General features: G+C 37.3%; 2 protein-coding genes across 2 annotated transcripts; one reads left to right on the forward strand and one right to left on the reverse strand.

Annotated features, from left to right (window-relative positions):
* Window positions 1-510: 510 nt before the first annotated feature.
* Window positions 511-4,714, reverse strand: LOC107790106 (ribosome biogenesis regulatory protein homolog). Its single transcript, XM_016612011.2, has one exon. It carries the CDS (start codon window positions 4,328-4,330, stop codon window positions 3,839-3,841), a length of 492 nt encoding a protein of 163 aa, XP_016467497.1. The 5' UTR covers window positions 4,331-4,714; the 3' UTR covers window positions 511-3,838.
* A 13,780-nt stretch (window positions 4,715-18,494) lies between these two features.
* Window positions 18,495-21,589, forward strand: LOC107790109 (glucan endo-1,3-beta-glucosidase 1). Its single transcript, XM_016612012.2, has 4 exons — window positions 18,495-18,795; window positions 18,877-20,157; window positions 21,102-21,129; window positions 21,280-21,589. The coding sequence occupies exons 1-4, from the start codon at window positions 18,708-18,710 to the stop codon at window positions 21,452-21,454; spliced, it is 1,572 nt and encodes a 523-aa protein (XP_016467498.1). The 5' UTR covers window positions 18,495-18,707; the 3' UTR covers window positions 21,455-21,589.
* The last annotated feature ends 5,572 nt before the right edge of the window (window positions 21,590-27,161 follow it).

Below are 27,161 nucleotides of genomic sequence, written 5' to 3' on the forward strand. Positions count from 1 at the left end.
GGCTCCGGCGGCTTCAATTATAAAGAACAGGTTTTTTGAAGCGCACGTGAGGGTATTATGGTAACAGGAATAGTGGCGTTTCGAGTCAGAATCACGGCCCTCTCGACGAGAGGGTTGTTCTTGAATGAAGACACCGAAGTTTGGGGCTGAGCAACTTGAATTTTCTATTAATATATTTCAATGTATTTCAATATACACTACAAGAAATTGGATAATTAGTGGCAACATTTAGCAGCAACCCTATAAGTTGCTACAAAATGTATATTATCAGCAACGACTTTAAAAGTCGCCACAGTTTGAATATATTTAGCAGCGACTATTTATGGGTCGCCTCTAAAGTGGCTGAAATTTTCACTCCCGCTAAACCTAAAATTTTGGCTCTATATTTATTGTGGCGATTCTTGTGAAGTTGCCACTAAATATGAATTGCAGCGACTTGGTCGCTCCTATTCCCTTTTAAAATAACAAAAGAAAATACTCAATAGATGAAACACTAAAATCGGTCCAGAGACAGAAGTAGCGAAACTCTCATCTCGAACACATCGACTCGATGTGAAGAACAGAGAAGCGCCCAAAATTGGTCCTCTATAGCTAGAAATCCCAAACTGAAACCCAAAATCGGTCCTCTCTAGCTAGAAATCTGTCCAGATAATAGAAATCCCAAATCGAAGTCCCTCAAAAATCCCACCCAAATCAAAATCCTTCAAATCAGAATGTGAATTCGATTGGGTGTTTATGATACTTGCCGGAAACTTCATTTTGAAGCTAAATCTCAAGATTGGAAGCTGGTTTGATGAGTTTTGGTTTGAATTTGTGAATCGAGTGTGCGAAGAAGAAGACCACTAGGGTCTTTCGATTCAAAGATTCTTCAACTTCAAGTATTCATGAACTTCTACACTGCTGCGGAAGTCAGCAAAGGGCAAGAAAATATAGAAGTGAAATTTTAACAACTCAGGTATGTTAAAATCCCTAATCTTTTAGACTTTAACAACTCAGGTATGTTAAAATCCCTAATCTTTTAGACTCGGCATTTAGAACTGTACAACTCCTTGCTAAGCTTTAGTCGGGTCGTATTTTAAACTAGTTCAGTTTGTACCCCATAGCGTGCTTCTTCTTTGTTGTGTTCGAGATGTAAAGAAATAGTATGAATCTGATTGAATATTGACCAATTGGACTACATGTAGCGAATCTGCAGCTCAGCTCCTAAGCTGTTGGCGTACAGACAGAAGGCAAACATAAGACGAGATTGTGGGCAAGGGCAAGGGCAAGGGGGTGGAGGGGGTGAGAGAATGCATTAAGTTCCTCTTGCAACTATGACTAACCTTTTGTAGTGCTAAATTGTTTGATGGAATAGGAAAGTTATATTTAGTGCTTGATTTGAGAAAATGTACTTGCTTTAAGTTCGTTTAATCTCAAAATATCATCATACAGATTTGTTAATGAGACTAGATAAATTTCAAATTATCATTTTCCTATTTGATGTCATCTGCTTCCTTAATATTGTATCTTACTGTGCTTATGCCTTGCAAGAATGTGTTCAAGTCAAAAATCACTGTCTGTCTCACAGTGCAGTGACTAGGTTCCGACTGAGTTTGATATTTCTCTGCATAAGCCCTGTAATTTTACAAGACTCCACTTGTGGCATAAGGATCAGGGAGGCAGCTTATTTCTAGTTGTTCAGGTAAGCAATTTGTATGGTTCAAGCAGGTACAATGTATTTAATTTGTCTGGCCTTTGTTTGAATGATATACATTGGTTGGATTTGTAGTTTTAATGATTTTAGTTGTTAATTTTGTTGTTGTTGCCTTTTTCTTGAATTTGTAACCCATCGCGTGCTTCTTCCTTGTCGTGTTCAGTTTGTACCCCATAGCGTGCTGCTTCCTTGTTGTGTTCGAGATTTAAAGGAATAGTATGAATCTGATTGAATATTATTAATTCCCTAAAGACTTGACAGTGATCAAAGAAGCAGAAGATCACCAGAAATGCTTTTTCCTCGTAATTTCTCTGCCCGTTTAACTATCTTCTGATCTCGTCCAGCGAAAGAAATTTTCTTATATGATTTCTGAATATTGTTTGTTGAAGTTGTCAATCTTGCATATTACCTGGCAGAAACTTAATCAACACATTAGTAAGGTCATGTATTTTTGTAGTTTCATAGAGTGGTACGTACCCTGGTTTGAACTTGTTCTTCATTGCACACAATTCGTATAAGTAATTCTGGAATAGACTACTTCCTTCTTGTTTGAATAATGTATTTTTGTGACTGCTTGTCTGAATACCCCTGGTATATGTTAATTATTATATATATTTTGATTATTATAATCCTTCCCCTTTTAATTAGTAAATTAATTTATTTATTTTTTTAATATAGATATGATGGATAAAAGTTGGTTGAATATTATGAATAGAGTCGACCAAAGATATAGAGATGGAGTAGACAACTTTCTTAATTGGGCATTCAGTCAACTAACGGTGAACTCTATGATTCGGTGTCCTTGTAAAGGGTGTATGAATACCGTGTTCAAGCTAAGGGTTGGTGTAAGAGGAGATTTATTGAAGAAGGGTTTTTGGGATTCTTATAAAGTGTGGGACTTGCATGGAGAAGTGTTAGTTAGAGTTGAAACTTCTAATACTACAGTTAGTGATGAAGCGGAAGATGATAGCATTGAAGCGGATAATATTACTGAAATGATTCACGATGCTTGTGGATATACGAATGTGGAGGATAATAATAATAATTCAGAGGACAATGAAGAGCCAAATGTACATGCAACAAAGTTCTACAAATTGTTAGAAGATGCTGAGATAGAACTTTATCCTGGTTGTAAAAAAGTCTCGAAGTTGTCTTTTGTTGTTAAACTACTTCACTTGAAGTGTCTTAGCCATTGGAGCAACAAATCGATAGATGCATTATTGAGCTTCTTCAAAGAAGTTCTTCCCGAGGGGTCATTTGTGCCTAATTCTTTCTATGAAGCAAAGAAAATTCTTTGTGACCTCGGCTTAGGGTACACCAAAATAGATGCATGTCGAATGATGTAGAACCTTGTTCACTTAATTTTGTTGCTCGTAAATTTTTTAATGATACATGAAGGAAAACAAAAATAATTTAACTCTTTTGTTTAGAATAGGAGGAGGAAGGAAGCGCAAAGTTCTAGGCAATTAATTTTCACCGTAATATTATTACTTTGCTTTACAATAAAATCATGTGTCTCTATATTTGGCCTTTGTATAATATAAACTTTTATCTAAATATACATTTTAGTTTAACTAATTATGCTGTCACATATGGCTTTATAAGCTTTGATTTGCTGAGAAGGTAGACAAGGACGCTTGAAAGCCTTGAATACCAGTTCTCTACTTCTCAATGCAGTCCTAGATTAGTGGTCCAGATGCCAGACGATCTCTCATTATGCACTTTCATGTTTTGCATCTTTGGTCATATTCCTATTATGCAACTGACATCGATTTTGGTTCTATTTGCTTAAGTATAAGAGTTTTAAGACAAATCTCAGTACATGTAGTTTCTTATTACCATGTGCAACTGACTCGAACGATTTCTGGCATTCTTGTAATTAGAGGTTTGCCTGGTGGTTAATCTGCTATACTTATGTTGGCACTGAACTTGTGACTTTCTGATATTAACTGATTTTTTCTTCCGAACTGTGTGTGGATAATAACTGGTGGTTTGCATCTTTTGTTATTTCTTCTGAACTTGTGTTTCTTTGGATTTGATATCTCCATTGATTATGATCAAGAAAGAGATGAAGATTTGTCCAATATTGGGTTGCTTGACAAGTGTATTTTTTTCGAAAATTCAAGAGCTGTAGAAGAATAGAATCTAGCTAGCTATTATTAAATTTTCAACATTCTGTTTGTCTAATTTTCCACCACTAGTTGTTGCATTTGCGGCCATTCCAGCAACATTGCCGAGTTCATCCTTGCTAATTTTCCTCGGTGCAGCTTGTGTTCCTATTATAGGCTGTGTCGTGGCAGCAAGCTGAATATGACTTGGCAAGGCAGCAGCTTTTGCAGCTTCCTTCAAGTTACTTAATCGATTTTTCTCTTGTTTTTCTACTCTCTTCTTCTTTTCTTCTTGTCTCTTAGCAAAAGGATCTTGAACGGGCTCATCAGTTTCCTTGGCTTCAATAATTGGCACATCTTTGTCATCATTTACACGATCATAGCCATGTCTGCGCTTCCATGAACCAGTTTGTTCATCAAAAACAACCTTGTCTTTCTTACGCTTTTGTATACCTTTCTTCTTCGCGAACACTTCCCATTTTGTTGGAGGTTTAGAAACTCCATGGATTTGGTTCAATCTTCTGAACATCTTTGTTATGTCCGATGCATCTTCTGCAACACTGTTCTTGCGGTATTTATTTCTCTATTTCATGCAATGCCCATCTAACTATCTCTATCAATCTTATATGTTTCTAGTTATCTGTAAATTGAAGAAGTTTCAATCATGATTTCTATGTATAGTTTCTTGAAAGGGCAAAGAATAGAAAGACAGGAAAGATCAAAAGAAAGCTACTGTGATTGTTTCCTTCTTATATGACCTTTATATATAGCAAGAAGAGAGCAAATCTACTTTGTCAAATCACATGTGCTACAACATATATACTACTGTTATAACTATCATTTCTCTGATTCTTACTGTTATAACTATCACTTCTCTAATTCTATACTTTCAACATTCTGTTTGTCTAGCAGGGACAAGTCACTTAAATAGTGGTATCGTTCAAGGATGGTGTCGGGCAAGGAGCAGTTACAAGGCACTTAATATTTTGTCGTTTTTGGGATATGTATATGCGTACAATTACAATGCACAATGAAGTGTCGGGTAGTATATATGTAATTGACTTTTTAATAATGATAATATTTATAATATTCGGCTTAAGAAATTTATTTGGTGTTTGTCAAGCATTATTGGTTGCTTTAATATTGATAGTTAATTGATATAAATATCTCTATATAAAATTTTAGAGAATTAGGTTCCTACTGCATGGAAATGTATATAATTTTGTGTGATGACCCAAAAGGTCATCACTTGTGTTGCAAGTGAATTCAGTGTTCCGAGGTCTAAAAGCCTCTTTATTATCCCACCTTGATTTATGTGTGTGGTCCGGACCTATATCCGAAAAGCCTTCTATGTGAAAATATGAGAAATAGAAATCTTTAGAATTAAAAATTTAATTATGGTTGATTTTGGTCAACATTTTGAGCAAACGAACCCGGATCCGTATTCTGATGATCCCGAGAGGTCCGCAGTAAAATATGGGACTTGGGCGTATGCCCGGACATGAATTTCGAGGTCCCAAGTCTTAGAAATTAATTTTTGAAAGAAATTATTTTACTGAATTATCTAAGAAATGAAGAAAAGAATTAATGTTTGAAACCATTGTTATCGGGCCCGTATTTTGGTTCCGGAGCCCGGTACACACTTGTTATAGTATTCAAAAGATAACTGTGAAATTTGGTGAAAAAACTGAGTTTATTTGACGTGAGTTGTACTTCCGGTTGAAGAGTTGTGAACTTTGAGAGTTCTTGATGAAAATGTTGAGTTTTGAGGTTTAATTCATGATTTTTCATGTTATTTTAATGATGTGATCGCACAAGTAGGTCCATATGATGTTTTTGAGTTAGTATGCACACTTGGTTTGGAGTTCTGAGGGCTCGGGTGAGTTTCGGGTAGGTTCCAGGTGTTTTAGGCTTAAAACCAGAAGTTGCAGGTCTCTGAACCCGCCAGTGCGGTCCGCGGTCGACCTTGTGCGGTGTGCGGTGGAGGGTTGTACAGCCGCAGTCGACTTTGTGTCGTCCGCACAGGGGCGCTGTTGTTAAAGCACGGAGGGTGATGCCGTGTATTGTTTGTTTTGTGAGGAAAGAGTGTAAAGAACAAAGGGTGATGCCGTGTATTATTGTGAGGAAAGAGTGTAAAGCACGAAGGGTGATATCGTGCCTCACGATGTACCATTCCATGCTGATTTTATTGATTATATGGTGAGGAAAGAGAGTAAAAGCACGAAGGATGATGTCGTGCTCACTTTTATTATATAACTGCTTTGGTGAGGACGAAAGTAAAAGCACGAAGGGTGATGCCGTGCATTTGTTGATTTCTGATTCTTTGTTGATAGGAATTTATGTTGATTCTTTCCTTACTTGATGCCTTTTTATTCAGAACCGTTATCTCCCCTACAACATGTACCCCCTCCCGTATTGACTGGTTATTTCTGTATTTCTTTTCCGCTGTATATATTTGAACTGCACAGGTTTATTTGGTAGTCTGGTCCTAGCCTCGTCACTACTTCCCCGAGGTTAGGCTAGACACTTACCAGCACATGGGGTCGGTTATGCTGATACTACACTGTGCACTTTGTGCAGATCCCGGAGCCGCTTTCGAACCGTAGTATGGAGGCTACCTTCAGTCCACGTGAAGATCCAAGGTAGACCTGCAGGCGTCCGCAGGCCCTAGCGTCTCCCTCTATCCCTATTTCCTATTTCATTTTCCTTTTATTCAGAAACAGTGTATTATTATTTCTTCAGACTTTGTATGTAGTAAATCTTAGACTGTGTGTGACACTGGGATACCAGGTTTTGGGTGGTTGAAACTTAAGTAATTGTAATAGACGTAGATTTTAGAAATTTAATTGTTATCTTCCGCTTAATTTTTTAAAGTTCCGCTGTTTTCCTGTTATTGCCTTACATTTGTTAAAAAGGAGTAGTTGAATAATGAAGTAAGTAGTTAAGGGTTTGGCTTGCCTAGCTCACATTAGTAGGCGCCATCACGACTCCCGAGGGTGGAAAATTCGGGTCGTGACGAGTTGGTATTAGAGCTCTAGGTTACATGAGTCTCACAGTTTACAGACAAGCTTACTAGAGTCTGAGGGATCGGTACGAAGACATCTGTATTTATCCCCAGAGGCTACAGAGTTAGGAAGAACTTCACGTTTATTCTTTCCTATCGTGCGGTTTGGTTCCTCAATGCTAATTGAATTTCTACTCTGTTCTTTCGCAGATGGCGAGAACACGCACTTCCTCATCTACTGACCAGCAGCCCGAGCCCCCAGCAGCAGCTCTCACGAGGGGCAGAGGGCAAGGCCGAGGCCGTGCTAGAGGCCGAAGTAGGGGCAGAGCTCAGCCCCGAGCACCAGCACCAGTGGCGGAGCCTCAGGTTGACTTTGATGACGAGGTTTCGGCCCCAGCAGTTCTAGTGGGCCCAGCTCAGGTCCCAAAGGGGTCTATTGCTACCCTAGTTCTTCAGGATGGTCTGGTCCATCTAGTGGGCCTCATGGAGAGTGTCACCCGAGCAGGCTTGCTTCCTGTAGCACCAGCCGTCTCTCAGGCTGGAGGAGGAGCCCAGACTCCTATTATTCGCACTCCAGAGCAGGTAGCTCCCCCGATTCAGACTCCAACGGTTCAGCCAGTTGGAGCAGTTCAGCCGGGTGTGGTAGCTCAGACCGGTGATGGAGCAGTTATGTCTGCCGATGCTTTGTGGAGGTTGGATAGGTTCACCAAGCTCTTTACTACTACTTTCAGCGGTGCATCTACTGAGGATCCCCAAGATTATCTAGACAGCTGTCACGAGGTTCTTAGGTATATGGGGATAGTTGAGATCAATGGGGTTGATTTTGCTACTTTTTGCTTATTTGGATCCGCCAAGACTTAGTGGAGAGATTATTACTAGACTAGCCGGATCGCCAGCCTTGACTTGGGAGCAGTTTATGCAGCTATTTCTGGAGAAGTTCTCCCCATTACTCAGACAGAGGCCTATCTGAGGCAGTTTGAGCGCCTCCAGCAGGGTTCTATGACTGTTACCCAGTATGAGACCAGATTCATCAACTTGGCTCATCATGCTCTTATCATACTTCCCACCGAGAGAGAGGGTGATGAGGTTTATTGATGGACTTATTCAGTCGATTCGTCTTCAGATGGCTAGGGAGGTTGGGAGTGAGATTACTTTTCAGGAGACGGCCAATGTGGCCCGTAGAGTTGAGATGGTTCTATCATAGGGAGGTGGTCATGGGTCGAACAAGAGGCCCTGTCATTCAGGCAAATTCAGTGGTACCTAGTCCGAAGGTAGAGATTCATATGGTAGAGGCCATCCTCCTAGGCCTTTTCAGTCAGCATTTTAGGTTTCTCACGGTGCTTCAGGTTGTCGTGGTCCTCAGATGCAGTATTCTAATCAGCAGTCCTACAGTGCACCACCAGCTCCTATCAGTGCACCGTCACTTCAAAGTTTTCGGGGTGGTCATTCAGGTCGTCAGGGCCAGCAGTCTCAGCAACCGAGGGCTTGCTACACTTGTGGTGATATGGGTCACGTTGCTAGGTTTTGCCCTCGAGCACTGAGTAGCTCTCAGCATCAGGGTTCTCGTGCCATGGTACAGGCACCAGGTGTTCCACAGCTCGCCCAGCCAGCTAGAGGTGGGGGTAGAGGGGCTAAAGGAGGAGGTAGAGGCACTAGAGGTGGAGCTCAAGCTGCTAGAGGTGGAGGCCAGCCAGCAGCACGCCATCCTAGAGATGTAGTTTAGGGTGGTGGGGCCCAGCCCCGATGTTATGCCCTTCCATCTAGGCCCGAGGATGAGGCTTCAGATACAGTTATTATAGGTACGGTTCTGGTTTATGATAGAGATGCTTCAGTGTTATTTGATCCAGGGTCTACATACTCTTATGTGTCATCTTATTTTGTACCGTATCTGGTCATGCCTAGTGATTCTTTGAGTGCTCCTGTTTATGTGTCTACACCAGTGGGTGATTCTATTATGGTAGATCGAGTCCATCGTTCGTGTATAGTGGTGATTGGAGGTCTTGAGACTCGTGTAGATTTTCTTCTTTTGGACATGGTCGATTTTGATGTCATCTTAGGGATGGACTGGTCATCACCTTACCATGCTATCTTGGACTGTCATGCCAAGACTGTGACCTTAGCTTTGCCGGTTATGCGTCATTTAGAGTGGAGAGGGACTCATGGTCATTCCACCCGTAGTGTTCTCTCTTATGTGAAGGCTCGGCGTATGGTCGAGAAGGGGTGTTTGGCCTATTTAGCATATGTTCGTGATTTTAGTGCTGAGGTCCCTTCTATTGATTCTGTGCCCGTTGTTCGTAAGTTTCTTGAGATTTTCCTTTCAGACCTGCCGGGTATGCCACCCGACAGGGACATTGACTTTTGCATTGATTTGGCTCCGGGCACTCAGCCCATTTCTATCCCACTATATCGCATGCCCCGCCGGAGTTGAAAGAATTGAAGGAGCAGTTGCAAGACTTGCTTGAGAAGGGTTTCATTAGGCCGGGTGTTTCGCCTTGGGGTATGCCGATGTTGTTTGTTAAGAAGAAGAACGGATCGATGAGAATGTGTATTGATTACCGGCAGTTAAACAAGGTTACAATCAAGAATAAGTATCCATTGCCGAGGATTGATGATTTGTTTGATCAGCTTTAGGGTGCCAAGGTATTTTCGAAGATTGACTTGAGATCTGGCTACCATCAATTGAGGATTAGGGCATCTGATGTCCCTAAGACAGCTTTCCGCACTCGGTACGGGCATTATGAGTTCTTGGTGATGTCATTTGGGTTGACGAATGCCCCAACAGCTTTTATGGATTTGATGAACCGAGTGTTCAGGCCTTATGTGGATTCGTTCGTGATAGTCTTCATTGGTGATTTTTTGATATATTCCCGTAGTCGGGAGGAGCACGAGCAACATCTTAGAGTGGTTCTTCAGACCTTGAGGGATAGTCAGTTATATGCTAAGTTCTCAGAATGTGAGTTCTGGTTGAGTTCAGTTGCATTCCTGGGTCATGTTGTATCAACAGAGGGTATTCAGGTTGATCTGAAGAAGATTGAGGTAGTCAAGAACTGGCCTAGACCAGCATCAGCTACAGAGATTCAGAGTTTCTTTGGATTGGCAGGTTACTATCATTGGTTTGTGGAGGGATTTTCATCTATCGCAGCCTCGATGACCAGGTTGACCTAGAATGGTGCCCCGTTCAGATGGTCGAATGAGTGTGAGGCGAGCTTTCAGAAGCTCAAGACAGCTCCGACTATGGTACCGGTATTGGTTTTGCCCACAGGTTCAAGGCCTTATACAGTTTATTGTGATACATCTAGTATTGGGCTTGGTGTAGTGTTGATGCAGGGTGGCAAAGTCATTGCCTATGCTTCGCGGCAGTTGAATATTCATGAAAAGAATTATCTGGTTCATAATTTGGAGTTGGCAGCCATTGTTCACGCGTTGAAGATTTGGAGACATTATCTATATGGCGTGGCATGTGAGGTGTTCACGGATCACAAGAGTCTTTAGTATTGGTTCAAACAAAAGAAGTTGAATTTGATGCAGAGGAGGTGGTTTGATATGTTGAAATATTATGATATCACCATCTTATATCATCCGGAAAAGGCCAATGTGGTAGTCGATGCTTTGAGTAGGAAGTCAGCCAGTATGGGTAGTCTTTCTTATATCTGGTTGGTGAGAGACCGCTTGCTTTGGATGTTTAGGCTTTGGCCAATCAGTTCGTGAGGTTGGATGTTTCTGAGCCCAGCCGTGTGTTAGCTTGCACAATCGTTCGTTCTTCGTTATTGGAGCGTATCCGAGATCGGCAGTATGATGATCCCCTTTTGTGTGTCCTTAGAGACACGGTGCAGCGCAGAGGTGCCAAGCAGGCTACCTTAGATGATGATGGAGTTTTGAGATTGCAGGGTCGAGTTTGTGTGACTAATGTGGAAGGGCTTCGGGAGTTGATTTTGGAGGAGGCCCATAGCTCCCGGTACTCTATTCATGCGGGCGCCGCGAAGATGTATCAGGATTTGCAACAACATTATTGGTGGTGGAGAATGAAGAAGGATATCGTTGCATATGTGGCTCAGTGTTTGAATTGTCAGCAGGTTAAGTATGAGCATCAGAGGCCTGGTGGCTTATTTTAGAGGTTTGATCTTCCCGAGTGGAAGTGGAAGCGGATCACTATGGATTTCGTTGTTGGCCTCCCATAGACTCGGAGGAAGTTCGATGCAGTATGAGTCATTGTTGATAGGCTGACCAAGTCAGCGCATTTCATTCCTGTGGAAGTCTCCTATTCTTCCGAGAAGTTAGCTAAGATCTATATCCGGGAGATTGTTCGTCTTCATGGTGTGCCCGTGTCTATCATTTTGGACCGAGGTACGCAGTTTACCTCACGCTTCTGGAAAGCAGTTCAGCGAGAGTTGAGCACACCGGTTGAGTTGAGCACAGCATTTCATCCTCAGATGAACGGGCAGTCCGAACGGACTATTCAGATTTTGGAGGATATGCTCCGAGCTTGTGTCATTGACTTTGGAGGCTCGTGGGATCAATTTTTGCCTTTAGCAGAGTTTGCCTACAACAACAGCTACCAATCGAGTATTCGGATGGCTCCTTATGAGGCTTTATATGGTAGGCAGTGTCGGTCTCCGGTTGGATGGTTCGAGCCGGGAGAGGCTAGGTTGTTGGGTACGGATCTTGTTCAGGAGGCTTTAGACAAGGTTAGGATTATTCAGGAAAGGCTTCGTGCAGCTCAGTCCAGGCAAAAGAGTTAAGCCCACCGCAAGGTTCGTGATTTGGCATTCATGGTAAGTGAGCGGGTATTGCTTCGAGTGTCGCCTATGAAGGGCGTGATGCGATTCGGGAAGAAGGGTAAGCTTAGCCCTAGGTTCATTGGCCCGTTTGAGATTCTTGATCGAGTGGGAGAGGTGGCTTATAGACTTGCATTGCCGCCGAGCTTGTTAGTCGTGCATCCAGTGTTTCATGTGTCCATGCTTCAGAAATATCACGACGATCTATCCCACGTGTTAGATTCCAGCACTGTGCAGTTGGACAAGGACTTGTCTTATGAAGAGGAGCCGGTAGCTATTCTAGACCGGCAGGTTTGTCAGTTGAGATCGAAGAGTTTTCCTTCTGTCTGTATTCATTGGAGAGGTCAGCCCGCTGAGGCATCGACCTGGGAGTCCGAGTCCGATATGCAGAGTCGTTATCCCCATCTTTTTTCCGACTTAGGTACTTCCTTCTTATGTCCGTTCGAGGACGAACAGTTGTTTTAGAGGTGGAGGATGTGATGACCCAAAAGGTCATCACTTGTGTTGCAAGTGAATTCAGTGTTCCGAGGCCTAAAAACCTCCTTATTACCCCACCTTGATTTACGTGCATGGTCCGGACCTATATCCGGAAAGCCTTCAATGTGAAAATATGATAAATAGAAATCTTTAGAGTTAAAAATTTGATTATGGTTAACTTTGGTCAACATTTTGAGCAAACGGACTCGGATCTGTATTTTGACGATCCCGAGAGGTTTGCAGTAAAATATGGGACTTGGGCGTATGCCCGGAGATGAATTTCGAGGTCCCAAGCTTTAGAAATCAATTTTTGAAAGAAATTGTTTTACTGAATTATCTAAGAAATGAAGAAAAGAATTAATGTTTGAAACTATTGTTATCAGGACCGTATTTTGGTTCTGGAGCCCAGTACAAATTTATTATAGAATTTGAAAGATAACTGTGAAATTTGTTGGAAAAACGGAGTTTATTTGACGTAAGTTGGACTTCCGGTTGAAGAGTTGTGAACTTTGAGAGTTCTTGATGAAAATGTTGAGTTTTGAGGTTTAATTCAAGATTTTTCATGTTATTTTGATGATGTGATCGCACGAGTAGGTCCATATGATGTTTTTGAGTTAGTATGCACACTTGGTTTGGAGTTTCGAGGGCTCGGGTGAGTTTCGGGTAGGTTCCGGGTGTTTTAGGCTTAAAACCAGAAGTTGCGGGTCTCTGAACCCGCCAGTGCAGTCCGCGGTCGACCTTGTGCGGTGCGCGGTGGAGGGTTGTGCAGCCGCAGTCGACTTGTGCGGTCCGCACAAGGGCACTAGACTGTAGTATCCTCAGGAAGGGTTGTGCGGCCGCAGACCATTTTGTGCGGTCTGCACAAGGGGTCTAAGAGAGGTATAAATAGACGGGATTTTCAGTTATTTTCATTTTTCAAAACCTCATAAACATAAGAGGCAATTTTTCAAACAACCCTTCTTCTCCAAAACGTTGGTAAGTGATTTCTAACTCATTTTCTTCACTCCTTAACATCTTTTAACATGATTTCAACTCAAAATCAATGATTTTCATGGGGGAAATTGGGTGCTTTGTGTGGAACCTAGGTTTTTCAAAAATTGGGAATTTGGACCTCGATTTGAGGTCTCATTTCAAAACAAATCATATATTTGGGTTCGTGGGGGAATGGGTAATCGGGTTTTGGTTCGAACTTCGGGTTTTGACCATGTGGGCCCGGGGGCGATTTTGACTTTTTAGGAAAAACTTTAGAAAACTTATTTCCAAGTATTAGAATTGATTCATTTAGCATTTATTGATGTAATTAAGTAACTTGTGACTAGATACAAGCGAATTGGTGGTGGAATCAAGGGGTAAAACTATAATTGAATCGTGAATTGTGTTCGTGGAATCAAGGTAAGTGTTTGGTCTAACCTTAGCTTGCGGGATTAGGAGTTGAGTCTTACTTGCTATGTGGTAATTGTTGAGTACGACGTATAGGCATGGTGACGAGTATCTATACGTTGGTGTCTAGCATGCTCGTGAGTCTTTATATTGTGATTAACATGACTTTGTTGTATCTTTCATGCCTTGGTGATGGTTTCTAATTGTTGTATAAAGTTTGTGGAAGAATTGTGACTTATGAACATTGAGGAGCGTTGGCTCAAGTTGTATAACGAATTGTGAAAGTATAAGTGACAATTGAACTTTTAGAGCATTAGCTCGAGTTGTGAAATGAATTGTGAAGGTATAAGTGATAATTGAACCTCTAGAGCATTGGCTCGAGTTGTGAAGTGAATTGTGAAGTAAAAGTGAGAAAGAGAAGAGATCATTATGTTGTCACCCTTGCCGGACTATTGTTGACTTGTTACTCCCTTGCCGGGATTCTTATTGCAAATTTTCTTTATTTCCTTGCCCTATTATTTGTGATTGTTGGTTGGGTGAGGAAGAGAGTTAAAGCACGAAGGGTGATGCCGTATATTATTTGTTTTGTGAGGAAAGAGTGTAAAGCACGAAGGGTGATGCCGTGTATTATTGTGAGAAAAGAGTGTAAAGCACGAAGGATGATGTTGTGCCGCACGATGTACCATTCTGTGCTGATTTTATTAATTATATGGTGAGGAAAGAGAGGAAAAGCACGAAAGGTGATGTCGTGCACACTTTTATTATATAACTGCTTTGATGAGGACGAGAGTAAAAGCACGAAGGGTAATGTTGTGCATTTGTTGATTTCTGATTCTTTGTTGATATCCGAGTTATGTTGATTCTTTCCTTACTTAATGTCTTTCTATTCGGAACTGTTATCTCCCCCACAGCATGCTCCCCCTCCCGTATTGACTGGTTATTTCTGTATTTCTTTTCCACTGTATATATTTGAACTGCACATGTTTATTTGGTAGTCTGGTCCCAGCCTCGTCACTACTTCGCCGAGGTTAGGCTAGACACTTACCAGCACATGGGGTCGGTTGTGCTGATACTACGCTCTGTACTGTGTGCAGATCCCGGAGCAGCTTTCGGACCGTAGTGTGGAGGCTATCTTCAGTCCACGTGGAGATCTAAGGTAGACCTGCAGGCGTCCGCAGGCCCTGGCGTCTCCCTCTATCCCTATTTCCTGTTTCATTTTCCTTTTATTCAGAAACAGTGTATTATTATTTCTTCAAACTTTGTATGTAGTAAATCTTAGACCGTCTGTGATACTATGACACCAGGTTTTGGGTGGTTGAAACTTAAGTAATTGTAATAGACGTAGATTTCAGAAATTTAATTGTTATCTTCTTCTTAATTATTTAAAGTTCCGTTATTTTCCTGTTATCGCCTTACATTTGTTAAAAAGGAGCAGTTGAATAATGAAGTAAGTAGTTAAGGGTTTGGCTTGCCTAGCTCACATTAGTAGGCGTCATCACGACTCCCGAGGATGGAAAATTCGGATCGTGACATTTTGGTCGTTATAATTGCTGAGAAAATAATTTTTAGTGGTGGCGTAGTTTTGTCAAAAATTTATTAACTGTTGCGATATTTAAGTTGCCACAGAATGTAAATTTCTTTTGCGGCGACTTTAGTCGCTACAGAAAACATTGTGTCTTTCATGGTTAAAACTTTTGTGGCCACTTAAGTCGCTACTAAATGACATTTATAGTGGAGACATAATCTTACCACTGAACATAAATATTTTTTGTGGCAACTTTAGTCGCTACTAAAGAACATTTATAGTGGCGACATAAACTTGCCACTGAACATAAATTTTTTTTGTGGCAATTTTAGTCGCTACTAAAGGACATTTATAGTGGCGACCCATCTAATATTTGTTCTTATGGAATAATTTTTTGTACCGTTTTTTCCAACCTTTTGTGGCAACTATGTCGCCACAAAATATGTTCTGTTAGTGGCGACTACAAAACATCACCACAAATAACCTTCAGTTACGGTTTTCCTTGTGGCAATACAAAAGTTGCCGCTAATACCTTTTAGCAGCGACTCTTATAGGTTTTGTGGCGACTTTAGTCGCCACAATAAGGGTGATTTCTTGTAGTGATATCTCGTTGTATTTCCATCTATTTCATTGTATTCATTGTCCTTTTTTCCATTATATTTTAATGTATCTTGTTGTATTCCATGTATTTCACTGTATTCATTGTCTCGTTGTATTCTATGAATGTATTTATATATTTTTTTAATTAATATAATTTATATATTCAGATGTATATATGTATTTGAATTGCTTTGTTTTTGTTGTATTTATTGGCTGGGAAAAATATTTAGCATATTTTCTCAGAAGATTGCTATGTTTTTTGAGTGTTTTTCGGTTGAGAATCTTATTTATAACTGGAAATACAAATTTTGTGTGTTATAATTGAGTTTGTTGAGTTATATTAGGAGTCTATTATGTTAATTGATTCACTTTTCGTTTAAAAGCAACTGAATATACCATGAATTGCGCTATTTACGTTAGTGTATTCATAAATACATATCGTGAATATAGTTGAATACAATAATTTGTCTAGCTGTAATCTCTTGTTTCACGCCGTGAATACAATCGAATATAAAAATTTGTCTAGCTGTAATCCCTTGTTTCACGCCTAGAAAAGCTACTCTATTCATGAATATAATAGCTTAAATACATCGAATACACTCTAAAAAACCTGAAAACATAACTATAGGAAGTAATATAGTAAATGGTAGCTACAACTAGCTAATAATCACTAAAACATAGTGGTTTATGAAAGTTTCGCTATAGTGTAACTAAAATGGACTCAATCCTTCAATGAAATTAAGCTCTTTTCTTTCTTTTTCCTAAATTTAATTTAAAACACAAGGGCTGTAAATAAAGGTCCAACAAACGTTTCTTTCTCAAATAGCCTCAATAAAATTAGGTCTCGACTTGTCTTAGGTTTCTTTCTTGCGTCAGCCACGCATGCCTCTCCGTCCACTTGTTTTATTTTCAACCTTTTTCACTTTTTCATTCTTTTTTCACCTTTCCCTTCAAATGAACTGAAGACAGTTTGCTGGGGTTACTTCAGTCATTACACAAGGGAAAAGTCAGGTCTCTGATAGCCAGCCTGGAATTTGAGAAGCATCCCAGGAATTCAAGAAGTAGCCTAGAGTTCAGTAAAAGTCTTGTCTTTACTTCTAAGTTCAAGCATTTGACATTCACAATTATTTTACACATAGGGTCTGTTTGGAAAGCCACTTAAAATTAGAGTTAGTATAATTATACAACCTAATAATTATATGGCATAATAATTACGACGATTTGTTTGTTTATTATAATATAATTACAGTATAGTTACAAGAGTACTATTTGATTACACAAGTGTAATTACACAATTATATTAAATTTTAAATAAAATAATTTTCAAAACTTAAAAGTTAATATAATAAATACGTACCTATAAATAATTTTTATAAGTATAAATGACATTAGATTTGGTATTTAACATGCATATGTTTTCTTGAATATACACTAATTAGTAATCATATATTTATAACTAATATTTTAAAAATAATTGATATATTTTCTAAATTAATAATATTAATCAATTATAAAACATATGTTTTGTAAGAACATCATGGAATGCATATTTGATAAAATAAATTAATATTACATATAATATCATAACATTATGCTAATGTTTTAACAAAACTAATCTATCAATTCTAACTAAAAAATAAATAACATGCAATGTGAAATAACAAGCCAATGCTATTAAAACAACTAAATTGGAACCATAAATACAACACAATTTCAAAATTTTAGAAAAAAATACTTTGACAACATCATAAAAATAAGTTCTAATACCACTTAAGATTAGGAAACATAATAAGTTTATAACCTCATTCAACAACGAAATTCTACTTTAATGGCATCACTCATTGTATGCCAAGTTTGTTAATGACGCATTATTTCTAATATTAGGAGGTGTAGGTTCAAAAATTAAAATAATAACGCAATTACGCTAAATGAAAAATATAAAACGAATAGAAAATAAAATATACGGGCAATTACATGGAATCATAAGAAGTAAAGGTAGAGCAATAAAAGATAGATAATGTACAAAAATATATATTTTAAAATATAAAAAGAAATTAAAATAAAAAATAAAAAATAAAAATAATGGAAATAAAGAAAATAAATTAAAATAAAAACAAAAAGGAAAAAACTTTAAAAGTAACCTTGTAATTACATAGTGTAATTACCACCAATTCTCACCTCCACTTTGAAAATTGAAGAGTGTTATTACACCTCTCCAATTACACTCAATTACATGTTGACCAAGTAATTACTTGGCCAGACAAACATGTCAAACTGTGTAATTACACCCAATTATACCTCACTCCAATTCTTAAGTGGCTTTTCAAATAGGTTCTAAGAATTATTTGGTTCACACATTCGCTAAGTAATAAAGAATGAATTATTATGTAATTAATAATTATATAAAAATTATCATATCTCAAATAATAATACACGAAATATTAATAGGAATTATTTACTCTAAAAACACTTGTACTTTTATTTTCACATTGTTGATACATGTATTCTTACTTAAATTCTATGCTGCATAAGATAGTATATGAATTTTAATATAATTGATATTATTGAATACATCAGACTAAATGCTTCATTTGTTATATGAAAATTATACTATTCAGCCTACTAAATGTAGCTCATTAATATGTGACTTGTGATAACTACTTTTCTAAAAAAAATTCAACTAAAAACTTTATTATTTTATGTAAAATTTATGCTGAAATTATTTTTCTCACCTTTCAACCAAACGACCCCTAATATTGTTCCAACAATCCAACTTTTGTACCAAACTTATCATGGAGAAAAGAAAGTGCTCCAAAAATTGCAGAGACTTGTCACTTCTTTTAATCTTTCCTCCAATTTTCCTGTCGGTTCACAAGGTCATTATTGTCATTTCGCCCCCACATAACATCAAATCCAACATTGTTCTAGCATTAAGGTAAAATAAAATAATGCCACCAAAGCTTCCTTAAAGTGCATTTAACTTTCAAGAATTATTAATGCTTTCTTCTTATGCCTTACTCCAAATTTATAGATCTTGCTAAGTCAAAACCCACCTTACTATTTACAAAAATTTCCCAAAGATAATGCAATCCTTACCTGACCCTGAAACAGAAGATGATACAAGAATACCTCAAGCTTCTCTTTAATGGCAAATACTAAAAAGCTCCCTCTTTTCTTCTTTCTTGTTGTCTTTTGCTGCTGCTTCTCCACATCAATTTCCAGTCTTCTACCAGGTAACACATGTTTTTTTCTTTTTTTAAGGTTTCTTGGTTTTTATGTTTGTCTTATGAATATGGCGTCTGAATGTGTTGCAGAAATAAAAGTGCAGCAAGATAAAGATGAACCATATGTGGGAGTGAACATAGGTACAGATGTTTCCAATTTTCTATCACCTTCAGACTTGGTTGCTTTTCTGCAATTACAGAAGATAACACATATAAGGCTTTTTGATGCTGATCCTGATATGCTCAAAGCATTAGCCAAGACCAAAATCAGAGTCATTATTAGTGTACCTAATAACCAAATTCTTGCTATTGGTTCTTCTAATACTACTGCAGCTGCCTGGATTGGGCGAAATGTAGCAGCTTATTACCCTGAAACTCTTATCACAGCAATTGCAGTTGGAGATGAACTCTTGACCACTGTACCAAGTTCAGCTCCTTTGCTTATGCCAGCAATTGAGTCACTTTATAGTGCTTTAGTGGCTGCTAATTTACATACCCAAATCAAGATTTCAACCCCAAATTCTGCTTCCATTATTCTTGATCCTTTTCCACCTTCCCAAGCTTTTTTCAATCAGTCCATGAGCTCAGTTCTTTCTCAATTATTGCAGTTTTGTTCAAGAACACAGTCACCTTTGATGATGAATTTGTACCCTTACTATGTTTTTATGCAGAATAAAGGGGTTGTTCCAATAGACAACTCTCTTTTTAAGCCCTTGACACCTTCTAAAGAGATGGTGGATCCTAATACTTTGCTTCATTATACCAATGTGCTTGATGCAATGATTGATTCAGTATATTTTTCCATGAAAAATCTCAATGTTACAGATGTGGTAGTTCTTGTTACTGAATCAGGGTGGCCTTCGAAGGGGGATTCTAAAGAGCCTTATGCTACAATTGACAATGCTGATACTTATAACTCCAATTTAATTAAGCATATAATTGATCGTAGTGGTACACCGTTGCATCCGGAAATAACTTCTAGTGTGTACATTTATGAGTTGTTCAATGAGGATTTGAGGTCACCCCCTGTGTCCGAGGCAAATTGGGGGCTGTTTCATGGGAATTCGACGCCCGTTTACTTGCTTCATGTGTCTGGAAGTGGTACATTCTTGGCTAATGACACCACTAATCAAACGTATTGCATAGCGATGGATGGGGTCGATAAGAGGACATTGCAAGCTGCTTTGGATTGGGCTTGTGGACCGGGGAGGGCAAATTGCTCAGAAATTCAGCCAGGGGAGAGCTGTTATCAGCCTAATGATGTGAAGAATCATGCTTCATATGCATTTGATAGCTATTATCAGAAGTCAGGGACATCTCCTGGTTCTTGTGACTTCAAGGGAGTGGCTATGATCACCACATCTGATCCAAGTAAGTCTATCATACGCTTAGTATCTATATGGAGTATATTCTTTTTTCTTGTAATTTCAAGAAAAGATTAGTCCAATGCTTAGAAATGAAATCTTGAAGTTATCTTTTTGTTAGGTGATTTAAGCATTTTGTCCCCTACTATGTTATGTTCAACATTATGGTGTAAACTATTTGATGAACTATCAACAACAGAAAGTTTGATGGCCTTTTTAGGTTGATACCTTGACACTGTAATCACAAATGTCGCATTCTGCAAAATAATTCTTGAGCTAGTGCTTTCCAGACCCACAATGGATCTTTGGTGCCCACTTGGATATAGAGCCACAAGTGCCTCATTCAAAATTGGATGGTGGGAAAAAGTTTGGGTACAGGATTTTCAGTTTTTTTCATAGTTATTGTTCCATTTTTAGTGGACGCACAAATTGAAGTGTACTGAATATTCATTATATAAAATAGGAGGATACTTGCATGGGATATTGCATTGACTTAACGATCAATGAAGTGGGTGAAAATCATAGGGGACCAGGGATCAAATCCCATCAAAGACAAAAAATGCTAGATGATTTCTTCCATTTTGTCTAAGCCTTTGGTGCGGAGCAAAGCGGTACATATGCCTCGTGAAATAGTCGCCGTGCACATAAATTAGCCCATGCACCACAATTATTAGAAAAAAGAAAAAGGAACATATTAATAATAGAATGGAGCCGTGGCGCCAACTTGGATATATAACCACAAGAATGCATGTCTTTTTTTAGAGTTAAACTGAACCAGCCTATGTTTGGCTTTTTAAGCCTTTAGTTGGAATAGAGAACTTACATCTTGTTGTTTATATCCTTAGCCAGCAAGTCTATGGCTCCACTTGTTTCATGTTTTTAGTGAAGTCTATTCTAAATTATTAGCTGAAACTCTGAACTTATGTCTTTCCTTTGTGGGGAATATTGCAGGTCACGGGAGCTGTATATTTCCAGGAAGGTGAGCATAATTTTGGTCCTTTTCTTTTCCATTCCATTTGTCCTTGTCTTTCTCATTTCCCTATGCTAAATATCTGTAAAAGCATAGTAGTTTTCCAATTTCTTGGTTTGGAACTTTTATTTACAAGCTATAAATTAATAAAAATTGCAGCAAGACGGTAAGCAATAAAACAAATCAGGTGGTGAATGCAACACAAGCAAGTGGATCAAACACAATAAGATTTATTGGAGCAGAGACAAGTATATTGGACAAGAATGTGCATGTTTTATTTGGTGTTGCCTTGTGTTTGTTTTATTATTCATTGATTCAGGTACACTTAAGTTAGTTCTTTAGCAGAAGTTTTTTCTTTGTTTAATAAAAAAGTAGTTCATTGTGGAGGGCAGTAATGCTTTGCAGAGGAGTGTTTATTCTGTGGATGATTATTTTTTGGGGAGGATCACATGTAAGGGATTCTTTGGTGTACCTTTTTGTAGAAAAGTTGTACCTAAGTTGTATTTAATGAGATTCTTGGAAGCTCAGTTTCCTAATGATAAAAAAGACCTCAAGCAAGAGAAGTGGAAGCCAATGTGTGTAGATTTTAGTTTTGAAAAACAGTTGAACAATTGAAAATTTTAATAGATCAAAATTAGTTAAATATTTTTAGTTTGCTGCAAAACTATTTTTGGGTAGTCAAAGAATTGAAAGAATAGATAAAGAAATATATAAAAAAGAGAATAAAGAAGTAAAGAGGTTTTTTTTTCCTATATTTTATTTTATATATAAAGAACAGTCCTCTGGTTCTTTTGTTTATTGGAAACCAGAACAAAAAACAGATCTTCTTTTGGCTCAAAATTAGAATACTTTTTTACTATAAAGCACCTACTTTAGTTCTGAAACTAACAGGACCAGTAGTAGCTCTTTATTTGTTTATACATTTTCCTTTATGTGGGAAAGTTTTTGCATGATTCATATTTATGGTTTATTTAAGTCTTTAGGTTGAAGTGATAGGGAAATAATGGAAGAGCCCACATGTGGTGGTGAGGCTTGCTTTGTACTTATAGTCTGGGGTCACTCTCAGATACTACAACTTACTGGCTAGAGATTTGGATTTAATGTATATTGACAGTTTATTTAATATTGGTACCTGTTGGCCTTTCAATTTATCAAAATTGTCAAATCTACTGGGGGGGTAGCCCCCGTATGTAGAGTGTAGGTAGGATGCATTGGCTGTATACCCTTGATATTGTGACTTCAAAAAAGAAGCAAGAATCATGCTTACTCTGATGATAATTTTATACCATCGCTATATCCTCTCGACATAATAATTATAATAATAATAATAAATAAATAAGAAGTGATGTTCCACTGAAGACCTTTTTTTAAATTGACTTAGATTTAACTAACAGTAAGTTGCACGGATTAATTTTATATTACATATTACCTTTGGTATAATGGTTAATTATAGTAGTTGTACATTGTTTAATAATGTTACTTGGTGTGGGGGGAGAGGGGAAGGGGTGGATTCATGTAATAAAAGGAGCAGTAAAAATAAGGGATGACTGAATATGAAAATATGACATTTGTACCAAAACAAATTCGAAGTTGAATGTTTTATGTGTATGCAGTTTTTAAATGTAGAGAATTTGCCACAGTTTTTGCATAAATAACTTATGTTTAATATTTGGTAAATAAATATTTGACCTAACTCCATGTCTCCTAATGTATGTACATAATCACATTGTAGACAATAAATTGCGTAGAGAAAATAAAATCAAGACCGAAAAATATTACAACAATCGTAGTATTTTATTTCAAATATTTGAGTGTTACAATCTCTCTGAACCCTCTGATTCTATTTTTTCAATATAAATTCAAGGGCCTTTGAGCTTTATCTTGAACATATATTTGTTGTCACGAATGATGATCTTGAATTCAGCTAGCACGAACTTTGATTTGAACTCGTACTCCTTGAATCTTGATTTGTTCTTTATTCTAGAGCTTGAACTTGATTTCTTGAACTTGAATTTGATTGCTTGAAGATTCAAACTTGTAGAGAAATTTGCGGCGTTTGATTCACAAGCTCTCTCTTGCTTCTTGTTATAACTTCTGCTGTCCTTTCTGGGTTATAAAGATCTCTATTTATAGTTGTGGGAAGGAAGAGTTGTGATAAGAATAAACTCTTTCCGACCAATTAAATTGAAGTGTGACAAGACCGCATTTGATTGACTAGAACATGTCACTAGCACACGTGACGCGATTTCATTGGCCTTTTAATGTGACTTGACATGCCTTGTCATTTTGACACGTGGCATGATCTCATTGGCTCTTCCGTTTAACTTGGCGTGCCACATCATATGACATGTGGCACCAAACTGGACCTCTAGGAAGATGATATCTTGGCTTAACGAAGTAGGCTCATCACTTTAGCAAAAAAGAGAAACCAATACCTCTTAAACTCCTCCTTGCCAAGTGTTCACTTCGGCCTTTCTCACTTTTTCTTCACATTTCTTTGTTTTGCTCCATTCATTGGCCACACCCGAATGTATGCTCGTGAACTCATTTCAAAACCAATCTTGAAGGTGCTTCTTCTTCTTCTTCTTCTTCAATTCTCACTATCCAACAGGAAAAAAACGAACAGAGAGGAAAGTTTGCAGAAATGGATCGTTCATTATTCTCTGTATTCTCATCCTCTTCTACAATTCTATTCCTTACAGTTCTCCATGTTCTGTTCATGCATACACATTCAACAACACACTGGCAAGACATTGAAGTCTTGAAACAGCTGAAAAATAGCGTCGACCCCTTACTAATTAATAGTTGTAGATGATACTTTTCTCTCAATTGATCCATTTTTGACCAATTGAAGATGGTTACGTAGTAAAGGAGGTAAATGTTGAATTGGTGTTGGACAGTAAATTTTGGGAATATTTGTTTGTGGCTTTTCGGTTTCTTCTATTTGGAGGTTCTGATTTTTTATATAGTTTTGATGCAATCTTTGCTGCTGGGGTTTAGGAGGAGGAAGGGGAGTAGAAATTGGATTTTTACGAAATCTGGCATGACCAGTTCTGTTTTTGTCAAGTAAAGAAATGAACTTTTCGAATTTGTTAACACCAACATTAGTTACGGCTGTGTAATCAGTAGATACAGAGGGGTTTTGATCTAATCTTTGTTGTTGTTGTTGGTTTTGATGAGATTCATGAGAAAGCAAACGGATTAATTTCATATAACTAATTATATATTATACAATTTATCTACAACTTATCTACAACTTTCATACATTATTTCTATCCAGTTAAATACAACTACAATAACATACTATTTAAATACAAATTTTATACAATATGCCTTTTGTATATTTTGTATCTGATTTATACATAGTAAAAACAAATTTCATACAACTAATTATATATTATACAACTTATCTACAATTTTCATACATTATTTCTACTCAATTATATACAACTAAAATATCATACAACTTAAATATAATTTTTATACAATGTTGTTCAACTTTCATACAATAGTTAAATAAATAAAAGAAAAATATATAAACAACATAATACAATTTTTCTACAATTTTTGCAGTATAATATTTGTCATGTCTTCTTCGAGTTTCAATCTGAAATTCAGCCAAAACCAAGTATAATCTTCACCAAAACCCCTCAAAATTGAGATATAAACTTCAAACCATATTCCCAATTATTTGCAACAACACTCAATCCAAATAAATAATGATTTTTGAAAACCCAAATTCGAATTCAAAGCTTCAAAGCTTTTTAATGGTTGTCAATGGTGGAATTGCTGCTCTCTTTTCCTTTGCTTTACATCACTGAAATTTGGGATTGAGAGATAGAGAGAGATGTAGAGAGAATTCTCAATTCTTTACAACAACATCCAATCCAAACAAACAATGTTTTTTGAAAATCCAAATTTGAATTCAAAGCTTTTTAATGGTTGTCAATGGTAGAATTGCTGCTCTCTTGTGCAAGATACGTGGGGAGGGGGTGGGATGTGGAGAGAGAAACGTGGGGGGAGTGGAAGATATGTTAGAGTAATTTTAGGACACTAATTATTATCATTAATTCCCTTAAAATGTACATAAATTTGGTATATAAAATGTAATTATAGTAAAACTTGAGTAGGGAGGGTAATATAGTTTCATATAGTGTATAGGAATGTAAAAATTCTTTTATTTAATCCATTTATATTGAATTTATATAATTAATCCAATTATATTAGCCCATAATATTTATTTGGACCAATATATCCTGAATTTAAAAAATAATTCAAATTTATTTATGAATTTAATTCCGTAAATTTTATACGCCTACACACATATTAATCCTTATTTTAAGGGGAAATTTTTTTCCATTTCACAGCCTCCAGAACCAATGCTAAATAACAATTATCAAGTCCACCCTTTTACTAGGCAAATGCATTTGAATTACGAATCTTCCGAAACAAAACAAAACAAGGAGGAGAAACAACATGGAAAAGAAGTCATAAGAATAAACGAATAATGAGACAATGTCACAGTTTAGTTGTTTTTAAGCACTTGCAAATAGAAAAAACAAACTGACATTAATGCTAAAGAGCATAGATGAGATAGTTTTTTGAGCCGATGGTCTATCAAAAATAGCCTTTTTACTTATACACTACCCTTCTCAAATTTCACTTGAAGGATTACACTATGTTTGTTGTTGTATTAGTATAGATAGTACATAGTTTTGCTAACCTAAAGCAGACGCCAAAAGGAGAAGTTCCTCTATGGTCAATTTCTGAAGACGCAAAGCAGTTTTCTACTTATCATATTTTCTATTTTATGGGGGGGCGGGGGGGGATATATATTCCAGTCATTTTTATTTTTTTTTGCTTCTTTCTTTATCCCAAAAATTTATTAGAGTGAAGCGTGGCATGACGAGCGAGTAGGACTTATTAAGAAAGCCGTAATACTATATTCTAATATTATAACTTGTGTCAAGCTAAAAGAAAGAGAAAGACTTTGATGCAATCGGAAAGACTGACTTCTAAATTAAGTTATATATGTCATTTATGTTGTAGCCGTAACTATTTTTGGAATTGAGGTACATTTCTTGTGCAATGATCCAATCTTTCTTAGTATCACTGATTCATGTCTGTTGTTCACAATATTCAAATAAACCTATGTACCACTTTTATTTAAATTCTTAATTAATTACTTTGTATATTTATATGTACAAGTTATATACAAAATCATTAAAAAGAAGAAAATTCAAGATCCCTTAAATTTAACCTATCAGTTACGTGACATCCATCCCTCATTTCCAATAACCCCTTATATTTAAGATTTCGTTCATTTCCCAAAGGATTTCAAAAATATTTTCTCCTTTTCTTAATAATCAACCAAAATTTCTCTCAATTTTTTACCCACTGTTACCCCCCCCCCCTCCTAAATTGCAGATTATTTTCCTTTTCCAAAGCTTTTCAAACCCAATTTCCCTCTTTCTTACTAATCACCCAAAATCCCTCTTTTCTATTGATACAATGCAGACGAAATTCGAAAAATCGCTCTAGAATTGAGCTATGGGTAAGTTTTGAATCTTGTTTTATTTATTTATTTCTAATTTTCAAGCTTTACTCTGAACCAACAATGGTTTTGTACCAATTTCTCTGTATTTGTTCTTCTTCATGTTTTCTATCTATTTAAACAATATCTCTTTAATATATATTTTTTTGCTTCGATCTTTTTCAGAATTAACAATGGGTAAGAAACCTTTTCATGAATCTTTGATAGTTTATACGAGTCCACCAACTGTATAGAGACCTGGTATTATATCAGTTCCCTCAGTGCTAACTATTGAAACAGTATGTAAATGAGACACATGATTTTGAGTTTCGTAAAACAAAGCTTCTAAGAAAGCAAGATAAGAGTTACAATGAAGAACAAAGCACAAGATTACAACTCAACTAAGGACACACATAGACTCATAGTGAAACTGGTCCGTAGTGGAGTTGTCTTCTTGTTCTTGAGACAGTTGAGACTTCAATGCTGGATCAGATCTTCAATGCTTGAG

The sequence above is a fragment of the Nicotiana tabacum genome, chromosome 3 (assembly GCF_000715075.1).
Source record: "Nicotiana tabacum cultivar K326 chromosome 3, ASM71507v2, whole genome shotgun sequence".
NCBI lineage: Eukaryota > Viridiplantae > Streptophyta > Magnoliopsida > Solanales > Solanaceae > Nicotiana > Nicotiana tabacum.

What these genes read in the sequence shown, in the direction of transcription:
- LOC107790106 (XM_016612011.2), bottom strand. Translation starts at nt 4,330, where the DNA reads ATGTTCAGAAGATTGAACCAAATCCATGGAGTTTCTAAACCTCCAACA.
- LOC107790109 (XM_016612012.2), top strand. Translation starts at nt 18,708, where the DNA reads ATGGCAAATACTAAAAAGCTCCCTCTTTTCTTCTTTCTTGTTGTCTTT. An exon ending in AATTTCCAGTCTTCTACCAG is followed by an intron (nt 18,796 to 18,876) that starts GTAACACATGTT and finishes AATGTGTTGCAG; the next exon opens with AAATAAAAGTGCAGCAAGAT. An exon ending in GATCACCACATCTGATCCAA is followed by an intron (nt 20,158 to 21,101) that starts GTAAGTCTATCA and finishes GGAATATTGCAG; the next exon opens with GTCACGGGAGCTGTATATTT.